This window comes from Danio aesculapii, chromosome 20 (assembly GCF_903798145.1).
Source record: "Danio aesculapii chromosome 20, fDanAes4.1, whole genome shotgun sequence".
Lineage (NCBI taxonomy): Eukaryota > Metazoa > Chordata > Actinopteri > Cypriniformes > Danionidae > Danio > Danio aesculapii.
Window position 1 is genome coordinate 45247797 of NC_079454.1, and position 17945 is coordinate 45265741.

Sequence of the window (17945 nt, forward strand, 5' to 3'; positions counted from 1 at the left end):
GACCCTAGTGTCCAACATATCAGGCCTGCTGGCAATAATGTCATCTTCGAAAGTGTTTCTAGTAGCTATAAAAGGCTTTGTAAACAGCTAGAACGTGAGCAGCTAGCCAATCACAAAAGTTTGAAGAAGCTCTCTGCTAACGGTGTGAGTTTAGGGCGGAGCTACACGTTTGCTCGACGAATAGTAGTGTGAGTGGTGTTGAGAAACCTTTTTAGCGATGATCATTATTGTTGTAGTTCCGTTTGTTGCCACTAGTGTCCCTCTGTAGTCCCATTTTTGCAACATGCATCAATAAACACTCACCGGCCACTTTATTAGGTACATCTATCCTTCGAATCCTTCGTGGCATATATCCAACAAGGTACTGGAAACATTCCTCAGAGATTTTGGTCCATATTGACATGATAGCATCACACAGTTGCTGCAGATTTGTCTGCTACACATCCATGATCCGAATCTTCCGTTCCACCACATCCCAAAGGTGCTTTGGAGGCCATTTGAGTACAGTGAACTCAGTCTGAGATGATTCGCGCTTTATGACATGGCACATTATTCTGCTAGAAGTAGTCATCAGAAGATGGGTACACTGTGGTCATAAAGAGATGGACAGGGCAACAACAATACTCAGGTAGGCTGTGGCATTGACACAATGCTCAATTGGTACTAATGGGCTCAAAGTGTGCCAAGAAAATATCCGCCACATCATTACACCACCACCACCAGCCTGAACCGTTGATACAAAGCAGGATGGATCCATGCTTTCATGTTGTCAACACCATATTGTGACCCTACCATCCGAATGACGCAGCAGAAATCAAAACTCATCAGACCAGGCAACGTTTTTTACAGTCTTGTATTGTCCAATTTTGGTGAGCCTGTGTGAATTGTAGCCTCAGTTTCCTGTTCTTAGCTGACAGGAATAGCACCCAGTGTGGTCTTCTGCTGCTGTAGCCCATCCGCCTCAAGATTGGACATGTTGTGCGTTCAGAGATGCTCTGCTGCATTCCTCGGTTGTAACGAGTGGTTATTTGAGTTACTGTTGCCTATCTATCAGCTTGAACCAGTCTGGCCATACTCCTCTGACCTCTGGCATCAACAAGGCATTTGCCTCCACAGAACTGCCACTCACTGGATATTTTTTTCAGACAATTCTCAGTAAATCCTAGAGATGGTTGTGCGTGAAAATCCCAGTAGATCAGCAGTTTCTGAAATACTCAGACCAGCCCATCTGGCACCAACAACCATGCCAAGTTCAAAGTCACTTAAATCACCTTTCTTCCCGATTCTGATGCTCAGTTTGAACTGCAGCAGATCATCTTGACCATGTCTACATGCCTAAATGCATTGAGTTGCTGCCATGTGATTGGCTGATTAGAAATTTGCATTAACGAGCAGTTGGACCCAATAAAGTAGCCGGTGAGTGTAATTTGCCATTCAGCATATGTTAAACCCAACACAACTAACTTATTCTGAAATGTACGTACTAAAATATATCAAAATAAAATATGTGAAAATAATAAGTAATCATACATAATTTTAGTATATTTAATGATAATGACAAAACTAAAATGTATTGAAGGATAGTGGCAAAGGTTTTAAAACTGACAATTATTATTTTGGTGCTGCAATGTGATGCTTAAATAGTCTTATTTATATGTCATTATATGATTCTTGATTAAAATATCCCTGATGAATATGGGTAGCCTATTTGAACTATTATTTCACTGAATGACATTTAAGTGGAAGTATTTTAAATGGTGGTTAAAAATATATTACGGAACACGTTATAAAAAAAATTGAAAGCTATGTGAAAATTGTTTTGTCTGATGCTTGAAAATGTTTTTGATATTTGTGACTGGCTGTCTGTAAACCTGGTAGCAACAATTTTTTTGCCATCCAAAGATATTAACATTAGGCTGTTTTATAAGTGCACTGCCATTCACTGCCCTTCCTAAATGACATCTGATGATATGAGATCCAAACCATCTGGTTCACCCTGGTAATTAAAATAACGACTTGCTATTCTCTGCTAGACTTATTCAAACAACATTTTCTAAATTTCTTCCTGCATCTGAAGACTTGACAAGAACAAAGGTGATAGTGTATGAGAAAAGCATGGTTTGAATAAGTGTATTGTTATAATTATTTATGTATATAATAATAATAATGGGGCGACACGGTGGCTCAGTGATTAGCACTGTCGCCTCACAGCAAGAAGGTCACTGGTTCGAGTCCCGGCTGGGCCAGTGGGCATTTCTGTGTGGAGTTTGCATGTTCTCCCAGTGTTGGCGTGGGTTTCCTCCAAGTGCTCAGTTTTACCCCATAGTCCAAAGACATGCACTATAGGTGAATTAAATAAGCTAAATTGGCCATAGTGTATGTGTGTAGATGAGTGTGTATGAGTGTTTCTCACTACTGAGTTGCAGCTGGAAGGGCATCCGCTGCGTAAAACATATGCTGGATAAGTTGGCGGTTCATTCCGCTGTGGCGACCCCTGATTAAATAAAGGGATTAAGCTGAAGGAAAATGAATTAATGAATTTATAACCCAAATAAATAGCACTGTGGCATAATTAAACTGGTGATTTGGTGCTTTTATATACAGCACAGTAGTAATAACGAGTCCATATTGCCATTACTGATTACAACAGTAAGAAATATTTGTTTACAGTATTTTTCGAATTACGGAGGAAAAACCTTTTTACTCTAATATTTAAAAAAAAGAAAGATTAGATTTGTGCTAGACATCTATTTAATTTAGTCTCTTAATGTAGTTAATCAGCTGTGGAGGTACAATGATAACCATAATATATTTATTTATTATCATTTTTTAACCTTGTTTATCTGCAGTGCCTTGCCTTACTGTCATCAAATGTACTAAAACATTCCAAACAGTCCTAGCATAACCAAAGGAAAAGGCCGTACCCTCTTTCCTTTATACAAAAAAATTGAACAAAAATTCAAAAACTCGGTGGCGCGAACTTTACACGAGCGCGCGCACGCTCGCCTCCCCGTGTGTAGCGGAAGTGGCTCGCCGGAGAGTTTCAGCAGGCTGACAGTAGAGGGGGAGAGAGAGAGAAAGAGAAATGGCGCCTCGGCACTTCGCTAGCTGAGACACACAGTCGGAGCGAAAGCTAAACTGACAAGAGCTTCAGGACAGGACCCGTTTATCAGCGGGGACAGACAGCGACCATGGTGAACACCAGAAAGAGCTCGGAGCACAAGCCCAGCAGTCCCTTCATCTCGGGCCGGACGAGGTCGTCTCAGAGGAACAACCCAAACTTGGACGAGCACAACAGCCGTGTAAGGAAGAGAGAGACACCGGCAGCCTATTCTCTTCGCCAGCCGGTTAGCAAACCGTTCACTCTGGCCTCCTGCACACGAATGAATGCATGGATAAACAGAGAAACGGATGGATGGATGCACGTCCACCTCTTTTGTTCCCAAATTGCGTCTTGAGTGACACTTGGCGATGCAGAAATGGCAGTTTAGTGACACGACAACGCTCAAGCACGGCGTGTCGCTTAGTTTTGTGTGTTTGGTCACCAATAATAGCCGGACATCGGTAAACGCCGGTTGGCTGGTTTAACGCACTCATTGCCCCCAAGTTGTCTTTGTTATATTGGTGTCCGATTCGCAAATGAATCGTTCCGTTGAACAGGTTCTTTTGAATGATCCGAGCGAATCGATTTGCTGTGCTTCTATGGTACTTCATTGTAAAAACTTGTGCTGTAGTTTATTTGTTTCCTGGAAGGTAGGAGAATGCTTTTGTAGACTTAATTATATGTGAAATATAAATTAGGGATGAAAAAACGATTAAACTTAATATCTCGGCTTAATATGAGATCACAATTTTAGTCCAAAGTTACTAAGTACTTGTTTGCGAAATAACTAGCGTGTTTGAGCGCCTTAATAGTCTTATTTATGTGCCAGAAATGATTGTAGAGTGACACCAAATTAATTGGTTTAAAATGTTACTAAAAGCACGAGCAGTTTGGACATAAACGAAGTGAATCGAATCATTCAAAACAACAGTTCAAACGAACCGACTCGCTGGCACGAATCGGGCGATATTTTGTTGCTGTGTGTTTGTTGCGCTCGAGCGGCACCGGCGCGCGCCATACTGTCACGCGCTCGGACGCACCGATTAAACAGTCAAAACAAAAGCGCGCTTGACACCTTTTGTCGGACGTTAAATATCTCGTTCTCCGCGTGTCTTCAACAATAAAACAAGCTAGTGTTGGGGGAAGGGAAAAGCTCAGCTGAGACAGACCCCTTGTGGCTCAGAACAGACATTGTTCGTGATTTTTTGGAAAGTAAACTTTGAACTTCATAGTGTTTATGTGAAACTTCAGCTGCTGTGTTTTGTGGGCTCCTGCCACAGGTTGTGTCTTGTTGATGTTTGGACTGATTGAAGCGATAAGACATCTAGAGTTCGTGTCGCTGTGTTGTAGTGTTTTTGGATATGTTTATCAGGGTGCCATCATATTTTGGGACTTTACTATGGTACTTTCATGGTGTTCAGTGGTGTGTTTATGGCACAGTTCAATGCTATTGTCATACTAAATCATTAGTGTACAATAGTTTTTGCAAGAGTGTGCAGTTTATTTATCAAGTTTCTGTGTTAGATGTTAAGGATAGTTGGCTTTTTTTTTTGGCAGAAACACTATTAGACAACTGCCACAGGTGTCTTTCTGGTTTAGGATGTTGAGGATTGTCCTCTTTCTTGCAGTATAGTTGATCAGTGCTTCAGCCACTTCAAGGTCATGTTATGTTTGTTTTTAGGATTTGAGTGTGTGATAATTAGCATTTAAAACTTTTCAGACCCAAATTTATTGATAGATTTGTGATTTTTTTTTTATAATAATAATGTAATAATATGGGAACCGCAATACAAATATTTTCCTGATTTTTAATAATAATTAGATTACATTAGATTCAACTTTATTTTTATTAATCATGTACAAGTACAGAGCAACGAAATACAGTTTCGGTTTAACCAGGAGTGCAATAGCAGCAATTGCAGGATATACAGTGCTCAGCATAATTGAGTACACCCCATTTTGCAAATGAATATTTTTATTAATTTATCAGTAAATTTAGGTCATATATTTTGGTGCATTTGAACAAAACTGATTAATTAAACAGATTTATTTATTAAAATAATGTTTTAGTCACTAAACATCTTAAGAAATAGAAAGATAATACATATAAATTCATCCAAAATATTGGAAAACAAAATTACAAACAACAACATTTTATGCAGTTTTTGTTTTTCTTGAATCTTACTCTTTTATTTTTTTATTTAATTAATTTTTTGTTTAATATTTTTCCATAGCATATACATTTGAGTGTAAGTTATTTTGTCAGATTAGCTCCAGATTTGGCTTCCTGCTTGTTTTCAAACTAGTTCATAACAGTAACAAGAGACAATTTAATGTTACTAACTCTAACTTACACTAACCTAATGTTAAAACAGCTATCATAATAACATTATTTATCAATATGTGTCTCTTTTTGGATTCTTGGAAGCTATAGAAATTAAACATGTAAAACGGGAAATATATTGGGACCATTGTTTTTGTTTACATACCTCAAAATGGTCTATATGCACAAATATAATTTTGTAAAGCTTCCTATAGAAATTATTAATTTAAATGAGAGGTTTGTAAGGGGTGTACTCATATATTCTGAGGCTGAGCACTATATAAGTATATAGTTATAAAGTGCAATTGTAGAAAAACTATGATGATGTTTACAGATGGATTTATTATGAACAATATATACAGTTCGTATTAACTATGAACAGAGATTTACAATAGATGAATATGTACATGTTACTATTAATAATATGCAGGTATGCAGATAGATATGGACATAATTATAAATATATACAGTTGAAGTCAGAATTATTAGCCCTCTTTTGAATTTCTTTTTTAATATTTCCCAAATGATGTTTAACAGAGAAAGGAAATGTTCACAGTATGTCTGATAATATTTTTTCTTCTGGCGAAAGTCTTATTTGTTTTATTTCGGCTAGAATAAAAGCAGTTTTAAATGTTTAAAAACCATTTTAAGGTCAATATTATTAGCCCCTTTAAGCAATTTTTTTCCGGCAGTCTACAGAACAAACCATCATTATACAATAACATGCCTTATTACCCTAACCTGCCTAATTAACCTAGTTAAGCCTTTAAATGTCACTTTAAGCTGTATAAAAGTGTCTTGAAAAATATCTTGTCAAATATTATTTACTGTCATCATGGGAAAGATAAAATAAATCATTTATTAGGGATACGTTATTAAAACTATTAAGTTTAGAAATGCGTTGAAAAACTCTTCTCTTCGTTAAACAGAAATTGGGGAAAAGAAAAAACAGGAGGGGCTAATAATTCAGGGGGGCTAATAATTCTGACCTCAACTGTATGTACAGTGGGTTTGTACAATGCACGATGAATTAGTGCAAACGAATGTGCAATTTTAATTATGCAAGTAATAAATACTAATGCAGTGTTTAAGGGGAGTGTAAGTTATGAGGAGTGTGTGGGGTATATGATGGGGCAAAAGAGTCAGTGGGGGGTTCAAAGTTCATATTGAGTCGTACAGAGTTCATATTGATGATAATAATAAACTAATCATTTTGTGATATGTTATGTATGTATGGTAACAAGTAGGGCCAGACAGAATCTGTGGACATATTTTTGCTATTTCTGCGGAGAATTTTGTAAAAAAAAAGTCGGTGGATTTATGCGGAAGGATTTTAAGAGTGTCAAAACTAAAAACTTGATATCTGAAATAAAAGAATATACATTTTTAACATTTATTTAATGTTTACAATGCAAATCCAATTAGATCCACTTATTTGTTAATCAAAGCAAGTTTCTTTTATACTTTATCTACTGAAAGACAGAAAATATTACTTTACAAACTGTATTGTAAATAAATAGGGATCCTCCAATCAATCGGCCAGAGATCGGTATAGGCTGATAATCACATTTCATGACTCTTATCGGTACTCACTAATCTGGCCGATCTCATGAACCATGTAAACAAACAATTGTGATCGTTTACAAACAGTGGACTTAAAAGAACTAAAATGTTTTTACATATCAGAATTGAAAGTTGTCTTTTCAACAATATTGCAAGTTCAGTAAAACCTGTCTAGAAATATTAGGTAAATAAAAAAAGTATTTTTAACTTGAATATTTAATAATATAACTTTGTAATAAATTGTATAATTGTAATAAACAGTAGTTTAAGGACCTATTTCCTATTAGTAAAGTAGTAATGGATTTAGAGGTGTGCGTTTTAACTTCTTATGCATCAAATGTGTGCTCCAAACTCCATTGAGACATATATATAATGTATATGTGTGTGTTATTATTATACTTGGAGAGAAAATGTGCTTTATGCATTATAAAGCTTGAAGCACCAGAATCAGTACTCCGTAACGGCCGATCACCATGACAAGGAGTTGGTACTCTGTATCAGCTGCATCTTGATCGGAGCTTCCCTATAAACAAATCATGCGGACATTTTAATATTACTATTGTTATATCACAATAATATTGCTGAAATTAATAAAAAAACTGAATAAATATAAATGTACACACATTTACACCAGTAAATACATAGACTCAATGATGGGCTAAAAATCTGCAGATTTCTACGTGAACAGATTCTGTGTGGGCTTAGTAATAAGTCAGTTCTTATGAAGCACTCGTCAAACTGGTTCACAAATTACTCTGAATCATTCATTAGTGATTCACTTTGACTTTCAAAGCTTTTTACAAATCTGAATCCATTGCAAGCAAATTGGTCATAAAGTGAGGCAACCCTGGCATAATTTTATGATTATGTCTCCTTCATTGTCTTTCTAAATGTCTTGCCTTTGGTTGCTTTGGGTGGTTACGTGTGAATCATAGAGGTTAGTCTAAGATTCGGGAGGAGATGGAAAAATTAGTAGATGACATTAGGGCTGCATGATATAGGAAAAATCTGAAATTGCGAAAATCTGCATTTGTTTGGTTGCGATATGAATATAATGTCACCAGATGATTTGAACAGCTTTATTCGGAGAGATTTAACTAATTTAGATTGACTGGCTTGATCCAAGTCTTTTTCTGTGCAGTGCATCTGCATAAAATATAATACATTTCAAGCGTATATAAATACGACGGCAAAAATAAGAGTGAAATAAACCATGCTTTATGCTTTTCTAGGGAGTCTAGCTGTATTCAAATACAAAAATTGAACACTCAAATGTAAAATAACATGGTCATCGTCATATACATTTTTAAATGCAATAATATAAGAAATACTTAATATTTTTTTCTTTTAATTTTTAATAAACAATCTAATTCTGCGATGTGACGATTGCGATATTGATGCTCAAGCAATACTCACAGAATCAGTAAAAAACGATGAAGCCATTATGTTTTTTTAAGGCAACTCAAGGTGTCAGCTATGATTTTGCGCTAAGTGTCCTTATTGCAGATCATATTTGAGAGTGGACTTGCAGTCATCAGTCATCTCTGTGTATTCTGCATGCATGTGCAAGCTTTTTAACATCCTATACACCTCTCTGCCTGTTACAGAAAGAGCCCAGCAGTGATGCTAACAGCAGTAGCCCGCGTTTGTCCCCACCACCCAAGCGGACACGCAGACAGACGCCACCAAGTTCTACTGATACTTCTCCAAGTCCCCAGAGTAAAGGCCAGAGAGGCTCATGGACCATGTCCAAACACTGTACTAGGTGAGGTTCGACACTCTTCAGTTCAAGTTTATGTGTATAGCCTTTTTCACAACAATTATTATTCCAAAGCAGCTTTACAAAATGCGCACATTATTAAATAACAGTCAAAACCAGCAAGTTAGGGTGTGGAGTATAATAATCAATATATCCACTTATCGCACAGTACTTGGAGGTGACCTCAGTAAGTTTTGCAATCCAATTCACGAATAACGTTAAAGCCATTTTACCGTGACATTTACGTTCTACCTCACATTTACCCTTTTAACATCAGTTTATTGAAGTTTTCACACCTGCCTTATTTAGTTTGGTTGAAGCGCACTAGAGTTCGTTTTCCCCTTTTGGTGCGAATCGTTTGGGCAGGTGTGAGTTAGGCTTGGGCGGTATCCAAATTTTGAAAGAGAGATGATGTGTTCGCGAACACATCAAGAGAAGAGCAAAACCAAAAACCACCCAGCTAGATGATGCAGAGTCTAAACAATTAAAATCTTACACGTACCTTAGGAAGGGTATTATAGAAAATTTTGGCGGTTTTAAAACCTTGACTTTTCCAAACTGCGGTATACCTTGAAAACGCCCAAGGTTGTTCATTAGTAGGTTGTATGCCTAAATTCGGGTGCTGTTAAGTCACAGCCATAAAAAATTATTAATGTTTGCTAGATTTATCCTATCCTATCTAGCTAATTCATGCTAAAAATAAACAACTAATGGATTCTTATTAGAAAAAAAAATCTCCCGTTTTATCTTAACGTTTGGTGATTTGGGTCACGTGATTAACCTTTTATGCATCCGAACTTCTGTAAAGGGTGCACAAAGCATATCGATGCACCCTGATTTTTACAGTGCATTGTGGGAAGTTTCAGTGCAGGAATGTTTCAGTGCACTGGAAGAATTTTGCAATTGAGACAGCACTTAAAAAGACTGGCGACCTGATCAGCACACTGAACAAGGGTGCTGATTCAGACACATACATAGTTAACCTGCAATTATAGATTATATAATGTACTTTCAAAAAAAAGGTATATACACTCAAAAAATAGTTGAAACGATGCCATTCTTGAGATGTTTTTGGGACAACTTAATTGTTTTATGTTCAATCCTCTTAAATGTGTTAAGTTAACTTAATCAATTTGTTGGGACAATGTGAATGAATTGTGTGGAACCCTGTATTGTTTACAGTGTGTGTATTCAATACATTTTAATGAACTGGTCTGATCAACAACGTAGTTAGGAACAATTTGTGTATTGCTTAAGACGCAAAGTCTTCGTAGTGTCTACTATATGTAGTATGTCCTGGTTTGCCTTCAGTTCCGTTCAACAACCTGTCAACACAAGTAGATATAATTTTTCTGTACTTAATTAAATTGAATCTTATTTCCCAGCACTGGCATTAAAACATAATCATCCATTTTGTGAGTTGCAGTCATAAATTGCAAACTATCAGTGGGAAAATAACATAGACCCCTTTGCTTTCATATTTGAGTTTTAACCAACTGTACCACTTATCATACGTCTACTCAAGATGAAAGCTGGTTTTCGTACAGCTTATTTGTGTGATGAGCATCCTGGCGCCATTGTCTTGAAAAAACAAACAACAACTGCTGATCAGTTTGTGCTTAAGCTGGTTTTGATCTTATGCCAATAGGATAACAGTACATGATAGGGCTGCACAATATTGGAAAAATCTGACATTGCGATATTTAGTTTTTCTGCGATTTATTTTGCAGTATGAATACAGTTTCGCCTGATGGCTTGAATAGCTCTATTTGGGGGGAAAAGCATTCATTTAGATTGGTTAGAGTGATTTTGTAAGGGTGTGAATCACGTATAAAAATTGCCAGCAAGAATAATTAAAGTAGAGCAAAGAAATAAAGTCAAATAAACAGTGCTTTATGGTTTTCCGGAGAGTCGAATGATTCAGATATGGAAATTAATTAATGAAATGTCAAATAACACTGTGTAGTCTTCATTGTATTAATAATTCAGTAAAATTATTCTTCATTAAAGTTACAAATGTACGTTATTGTGCCCAAATGCTTTACACTCTCTTGAAATGCCTTTAAAACTCACGCAAATGATAAAGTTTTACTCTGATGGTTCTACTTTGCAATGACTCCACAATTGTTTTCTCAATTGTTGATCAAGTATAATCCCAACTCAACAATGAGTTAGGCTTTGCGATATCGATGAAGCGATATATTGTGCAGTCCTAGTACATGTCCATATGCTTTGTTAGCTTAAGCGTAATTGGTTAAATGTGCAGATTGAAATGTTTTCTCCATATTACCTGTTTTGATTTATTTTCTCATTGATTTTCACAATGTGTTCCAGGTTGTCCACTGGTGCCTTGCAGAATGGACACAGTAAGTGTATAATTGTGCTTTTACTTTATGAAGCGTTCATAAAAAATTACAATATTTTGTCGCACATCTCATCTCTTTCCAAACCGTTTATGTTAACTTATGATATAACAGGCTATGCTTATGTTTGCATCCTCCAAGACAGGCATTTTGACTTTATTTAGTGTGTGTTTGCTTATAGTGCAAAAAGACGTAAAACCTAACTTGATTTGGTATTCTCTAATTTTAATTTGAGATCAATTCGTTTGTGCAATCCTTAGAACAAAGATGGCGCTTTTATAAGAGTCAAAATCGGTTTTACTTTAATATTGTTTGTTCATGAAGGTTAGAGTTGTTCTTCATCAGGTTATGTATATATATATTTTAGTAATCTTTTTTTTTTTTAAGCCATAGGTCGAATGAGTCTGAGGGGTGATTCTACATCAGGCGGGGACCACGGTCGCATGAATGGTCATGTTGAACTCAAGAGAAGCCGCCGTGTCAGGAAATCCCAGTTTGAACACCTCAATCAGAGTTTACTTTTCGACCAACTAGTCAACAGGTAAAAAAGCTGTTACTTCTGTATGTATGTATATATATATTTTTATATATATATATATATATATATATATATATATATATATATATATATATATATATATATATATATATATATATATATATATATATATATATATATATTTCTGATTAATATTAGGTGGTAGTTTCTTTAAATTGAGGGAACTGTTAACTTTTCCTTTTTTTTTTCCATATGGTGATGTACATCAAATTGAAAAATCTGACATTGCGATATTTAGTTTTTCTGCGATTTATTTTGCAGTATGAATGCAGTTTCGCCAGATGGCTTGAATAGCTCTATTTGGGGGAAAAAGCATTAATTTAGATCAATCAGAGACCTGTTCTGGAAAACAGTTCTGGAAGTAGAAAAACATGTAGGGCGGTGCAGAATGTTTTTCTTTTTGGGAACCGATTGATTTGTTGGAAGATTGTCAATAACAAAATGGAGAAGGATTGATGAATGGACTAAAGTAGCCCTCCTTGGTAACGGATCTAGAAATGAGTAAAGAATTCTTTTTAGAAAAAAATCTCCTATTTGTCATTATATTTGGTGATTTGGGTTTAATTAATATAGTGCATGTGAGAGGAATAATGCCCTAATTGAAAGCCACACTCTAAATGCATTCCATGTAAGCAGAAGTGAAGAAAATTCATCTCATGGAGACAGGGAAGGTTATGGTATTTAAATAAAGTTTGTGAGGGCAAATACAGTTTTACAAATTAATGAAGTGCGCAGATACATGAGTTATAACAAGCACTTTATGAACATAAAAATAAGAAGATACATTTTTGATATAATGCTGACTTTTACCAAATGATGTTTAACAGAGCAAGGAATTTTTCACAGTATTTGCTATAATATTTTTTTCTTCTGGAGAAAGTATTATTTGTTTTATATTTGAAAGAATAAAAGCAGTTTTTATTATTTTATAACTGTATACTAAGGGTGTCAAAATTACTTGTTTCTTTGATGCACCGCAATGCAGACGCAAACAATTTTATATCAATTCAGTAATAATCATAATTGGTTATTATGTGCTGATGTCATTTGTGTCATATGTGTTATATCTTGCTATGGCGAGGAAAGAAACTGAGTAATAAAAACGCTCCCGTGTTGGGTTTGCTGGATGGTCTTTCACTGACAGGGAAGTACATCAGAACCCAGCTAGCAAAAAAATGAAAGCTGTAATCTCTCTCCTTTTTCGTCTGAAACAACAATAATGTTACTTGAGGATCCAGACACGAGCGTGTCTGCAGAGCGGGTTTTCTTCACCCTGTCGCTGGATCAGCTGATTGCCGAGGCCGTTTAACATCGGTGTCCGTGTCACTGTTTGCTGAACAGTACCAGTCGCGCTGACTGTTAGAGCCAATTGCAGCCTTTTCACGCGCGTTTATAAACTCGCTCACTGTTCTGTCATGTACTTTAGTTTTGTTTGATACATTCAAAGTATTTCCTTTTTGCAGGTAAAATTAAAGGTACAGTGCATACACGTTATCTGACAAAAGACTTGTCGCCTATTCAAGTTTTAGGAAGAGCAAATAATAATAAATTGACTTCTAGTTGATCATTTGGTATCAGAAGTGGCTTAAATGAAAGGCAAAGGCCTCTAGATTACGCTTAGACCATGACGATTAAACCGTGAGACCAGTGTAGGTTCACACCCCTACTGTAAACAGTTCACTGGTAGCGCTTGACCCAGGTTACTGAAAATTAAGTCATTCTGTATACTTCTGCATATACCCTATTACCATAACCTTCCTAGTTAACCTAATTAACCGAAATTAGCCCTATGTCAGTTTAAGCTGAATACTAATATCTTGAAAAATATCTAGTAAAGTATAATGTCCTGTCAGCATGGCAAAGTTAAAAGAAATCAGTTATTAGAAATGAGTTATTAAAACTATTATGTTTACAAATGTTGGAAAAAAAATCTTCTTCCTGTTAAACAGAAATTGGGAGAACACATATACAGGGGGGCTAATAATTCAGAAGGCCTAATAATTCTGACTTAAACTGCATGTCTAGACATTAGTTTAGCATTGACCTAACTGGTTAGCGAATCATTAGGCATATGATTTAACTCCTGGTTTTCTGTGAGAGTCAGTGTGTGAGGTTATTGAGCACCAGATCACTTTATATTAACCTCTTTTGCTTCATGACTGCAAACCTACTAGCCTCCAACCCCATAATCCCACCAGGAGCACACAGAATCAGTAATGTTTCAGATCGGATTTTGCATGCACGCTTTATAATTCCCGCTTGGTTTTGAAGAGCTTCTGTATAATTAGTTTAACATCTGATGAAGCCAGCAAAGTTTACTCTTGCAGAAATACACACTTTAAGCTCATCAAGAACTAAAACAAGACAATATGCAGATGTATGATGACGGGAGTTATTAAGCTTCCTTTCATGCATGTAATGGTTTGTGATATAATTGGTGATTCCTAGCCAAGGCTGCATGTATCCCAGGGGTGCTTAAGCAGGTTCCGGCTGTACTTGAAAAGATGTAGACTTTGCTTTGTTAAACCTGTAAGTCTTTAAGATTTTTTTTTACAAATGACATGTCTGCACTATTAGGTGTATTTCACACTTGTTGGAGCTTCTTTGGCATTAAGATTCAGCTATATAAGCTTGTGTTAATCGTCATCTGCAGTTCTTTTTCTACATTAAATGGTCACACTGTATGATAAGGTTTCAGTACTTAACGTATTTACTAAGATGTACTAGGTATATAACAATAGTTGTACAGCATTTATTAATTATAGTTCAAAATTAACTAATGCATTTTTAAAATCCAAATTCTTGCTTGTCAACATTAGTTAATGCACTGTGGGTTAGCATGAACTAACAATTTGTTGAAAATTCCCTTCATAGTGGATGCATTTTGAAGTGGTATTTTCACATCGCAGTGTGGATGAAAATGTAGGCTTTTGGAAAGAGATAATTTGGACGCGGAATAGGGCTGCACAATATGTCCGCAATAATGACATCGACAGGATGTTCAATGTTGCGTCTGAAATATAGTTGACCAGAAGCCATATTTGACACTGCAAAACAATGTTTTTCTTCTTTAGTTTTGTCTTGTTTCTAGTCCAAATATTTTTTAAAATACTGCAATAAGCAAAAATATTGTATATGAAATCACTTATGAAAAAAGTAAGGCCCTTAAAAGGTATTAAAAAGTCTTAATTGTGTTTTTATGAGGTCTTAAATTGTGTTCAAGCGTTGTCCAAAGCATTTGACTCCAAAAATAGCATAAGCATAAATATACTTATTTTCCTCCTAATATTAACAAAGTGCTCGATCCACGCGATTGGTTCTGGCTGATACGCGTCCAGCCAATCTCCACCGTCCGGGTGATGTCATGTAATTTGCAACAAATGCGGGAAGGTGATGTGTCGCTCTCCACATGTAGCAAAACCATCGAGCAAAACAGACTGCAAAATGGGCAAATGTAAGTTTGCATACTCCTGGTTAGAGAAAGACGAGTTTAAACAATGGGTAAAGCCTGTTGCTGAAAACAACTGCATAATTAATTCTTTCAAGGTTTGTTTCTTCCGAGCTTATCTAAGTTCAGTTGCATGGTTGTGCTCCATTCATTTATTTAAGTACAACTTTTTATGAGCAACTGTTAAATGTTTTATACTGATTAAAACTTAAAGTGGCGATGAGGTATAAAATATTCTGAGAAGGTCTTTAGAAAGTCTTAAAAAGGTATTGAAATTACCTTTAGGATTCCTGCATATATCCTGAAATTGAGACATTCATTCATTAATTTTTCTTCGGCTTAGTCTCTTATTTATCAGGGGTTACCACAGCGAAATGAATCACCAACTATGGAATGTTTTATGTAGTGGATGCTCTTCACATTCACAAACACACACTCCGGCCATTTTAGTTTATTTAATTCACCTATAGCACATGTCTTTAGACTGTGGGGGAAACCGGAGCACCCGGAGGAAACCCACGCCCACACGGGGACAAACATGCAAACTCCACACAGAAATCCCAACAATGCTAACCACTGAGAAACAGTGCCGCCCAAAATTGAGAGATGTTTTCTTTAAAACAAGATCAATTATCTGCCAGTGCTGTAAGTAAAATATTCTTATTTCAAACCAAAATCAGATTATTCAGCTTACCTCACTGGCAGATTTCCTTAATTTTCACTTATTTCTGAAAACAAAACAAAATATATATATTTTTTTACTTGCTTCTTGATTTAAGAGTTTGTAGTATTTGGACTAGAAACAAGGGGTGCCGCTGGGCCCATGGACTTTGGGAGCCCCCAGAGATGTTATTAGGGGATGTTATTAGGGTCCCACAAACCCCCCCCCCCCCCTCACCGTTCTTCACATTCGTCCACGCCACTAGCAAACCCACCCCTGTCCTTACTTTCAGGAGTGAAAGGTTGTTAGAGGGCCCATGGCGGCTAGTGGTGCCCCTGTGAATATGTACGCATTTCAAGCAAGTTTAAAACACTTGGGTACAAGAATTTAAGACATTTAAAGATGTAAAATATTTCATTTTTTTTATACAACAAATTCTTGGTTATTTATTATTGGTATTCTGTATCTGAATATTGTTAAGGCTATTGCAGGCTGAATCCGAAATTTCCGTACATAATTTTCGTTAAAAAATAAATTCGACCTCGCGTTGTCTGAATCGTCTTGACAAACTGCCTCCGAAACTTTCATTCGTCATAAAATTCATACCAGGTTTTTTTTTTGCATCCGAAAAATCAATTTGAGCAGTGATTTGATAGTTCAGAGCCACCGTACAAGCGAAAAGCAAAATACAAAATGCCGTCATTTGAGCTACAGTTGACAGAATGTGGCAGACAGTTGAGAACCCCTATATGCTGGATTCAGTGTCTGGCGCGCCTCCTGTGTGTGCATGTGTGTGTCCATACATTTAACATACTGCCCATCGACATTGAAATAGAAAGCATGGTCTGCTTTTGGTCCATTGCTTTGACACGTCAACGTGGCCACCAACTATTATGTCTGTAGGAAATGCCAGTCTCCGTTTAGAATTTGTTTGCGTACGTGAATGTGTGAAGTATCACAAGCAATGTATCATGATTCCACTGATTCCTGAAATAAATAAATAATCGCAGCGCAGCTCTTTGATAATGAGCTGAACACTCCTTCCTCTATGCAATAGTGGATGAACACAATATGCAGCCTATGCTTTTTCTACTTTCTAGAAGAGGAAAACAAAGTATCAGTGCTTGAACTGACTCCGAAATTTTTTGCATTTTTTCGTAATGGATTAATTAATACTCTTTGAACTCAGTATGAAAGGTTTGTTTACGTGACAAATTTTTTCTCGAATGAATAAGAACAAAACGCATATGAAAATTTCGGACTTCAGTTTGCAAAGACCTTTAGACTCTCCAGAAAAACTTAAAACAGAGCTATTTAATCTATCTGGTGACCGTGTATTCATATCGCAATACAAATATTGCAATATCCGATTATTCCAATATTGTCCAGTCTTTAAACAGGACATTTTTAGACAAAAATGCAATTTCTAAACTGATCTGGATTAGTGTAGAAGTAGCCTCAGGGTTGAGCTGTTTACAGATGTAGTGCCTGTTTTCATCTGGTATTAAAAGGCATTTTCAGTGATTAGTTCAGCCGCTTACTTGGCTTCACAAAACAGTTTATTATATTGAAGCTGGTATTTTACTTTGGATATTCAGAAGCAAACTTGCCAACTGCAGTTGTGTGTGTATTATTGACTGTATGTAATCATCATATAAAAAAAACCTATATGAAAAAAGAGAAATTTTTAAAATAATTTTTTTATGATGGATTTGCCAGGTTGTGTCCTAGTCTGGGTTTTAGTGTGAGGTAACATGTTGCTGCTGGTCAAAGACAGATGGTGTGTGTATTGGAGGGAAGAAACCTGCTGGTGTTGCACATGAATGGCTTGAGCTGCTTTACTCATTCTGAATGACGTTTCTCTGTATTAATCATGTAAAGCCTGACATGAGAAGAAATGGATGCATCTGTTTAAAGTGGAACAGTTTGAACCTTTAAAATTCTGAAAACAAAACAAAAACTGTACGAATATCATACTTGTTACATCAGATTTTTATGGCTTATCATCTTTGATATAGTGAGAATATACTTATTATGCACTTATACTTGAAGGGGAAACATTCTTAAAAATATTACATTTTTGTTGCTGCTGCTGTTATTTATTAAAAAAAAAATAGAAACTGGACAAAATAATTCAATTAAATGCAAGTCAGTTATTATAATTAC

The 17945-nt window shown here is 36.0% G+C and overlaps 1 protein-coding gene across 2 annotated transcripts in view; it reads left to right on the forward strand.

The window, feature by feature from the left end:
• Positions 1–3061: 3061 nt before the first annotated feature.
• Positions 3062–17945, forward strand: part of atad2b (ATPase family AAA domain containing 2B) — a 201145-nt gene continuing 186261 nt past the window's right edge. The window contains exons 1-4 of one of the 2 annotated variants that reach the window (XM_056480747.1): positions 3062–3347; positions 8597–8754; positions 11083–11114; positions 11499–11652. In XM_056480747.1, coding sequence (XP_056336722.1) covers positions 3192–3347; positions 8597–8754; positions 11083–11114; positions 11499–11652 — 500 coding nt within the window. In that variant the 5' untranslated portion in view covers positions 3062–3191. The remainder of the gene's footprint in view (positions 3348–8596; positions 8755–11082; positions 11115–11498; positions 11653–17945) is intronic. The other variant, XM_056480748.1, reaches the window with a different exon arrangement.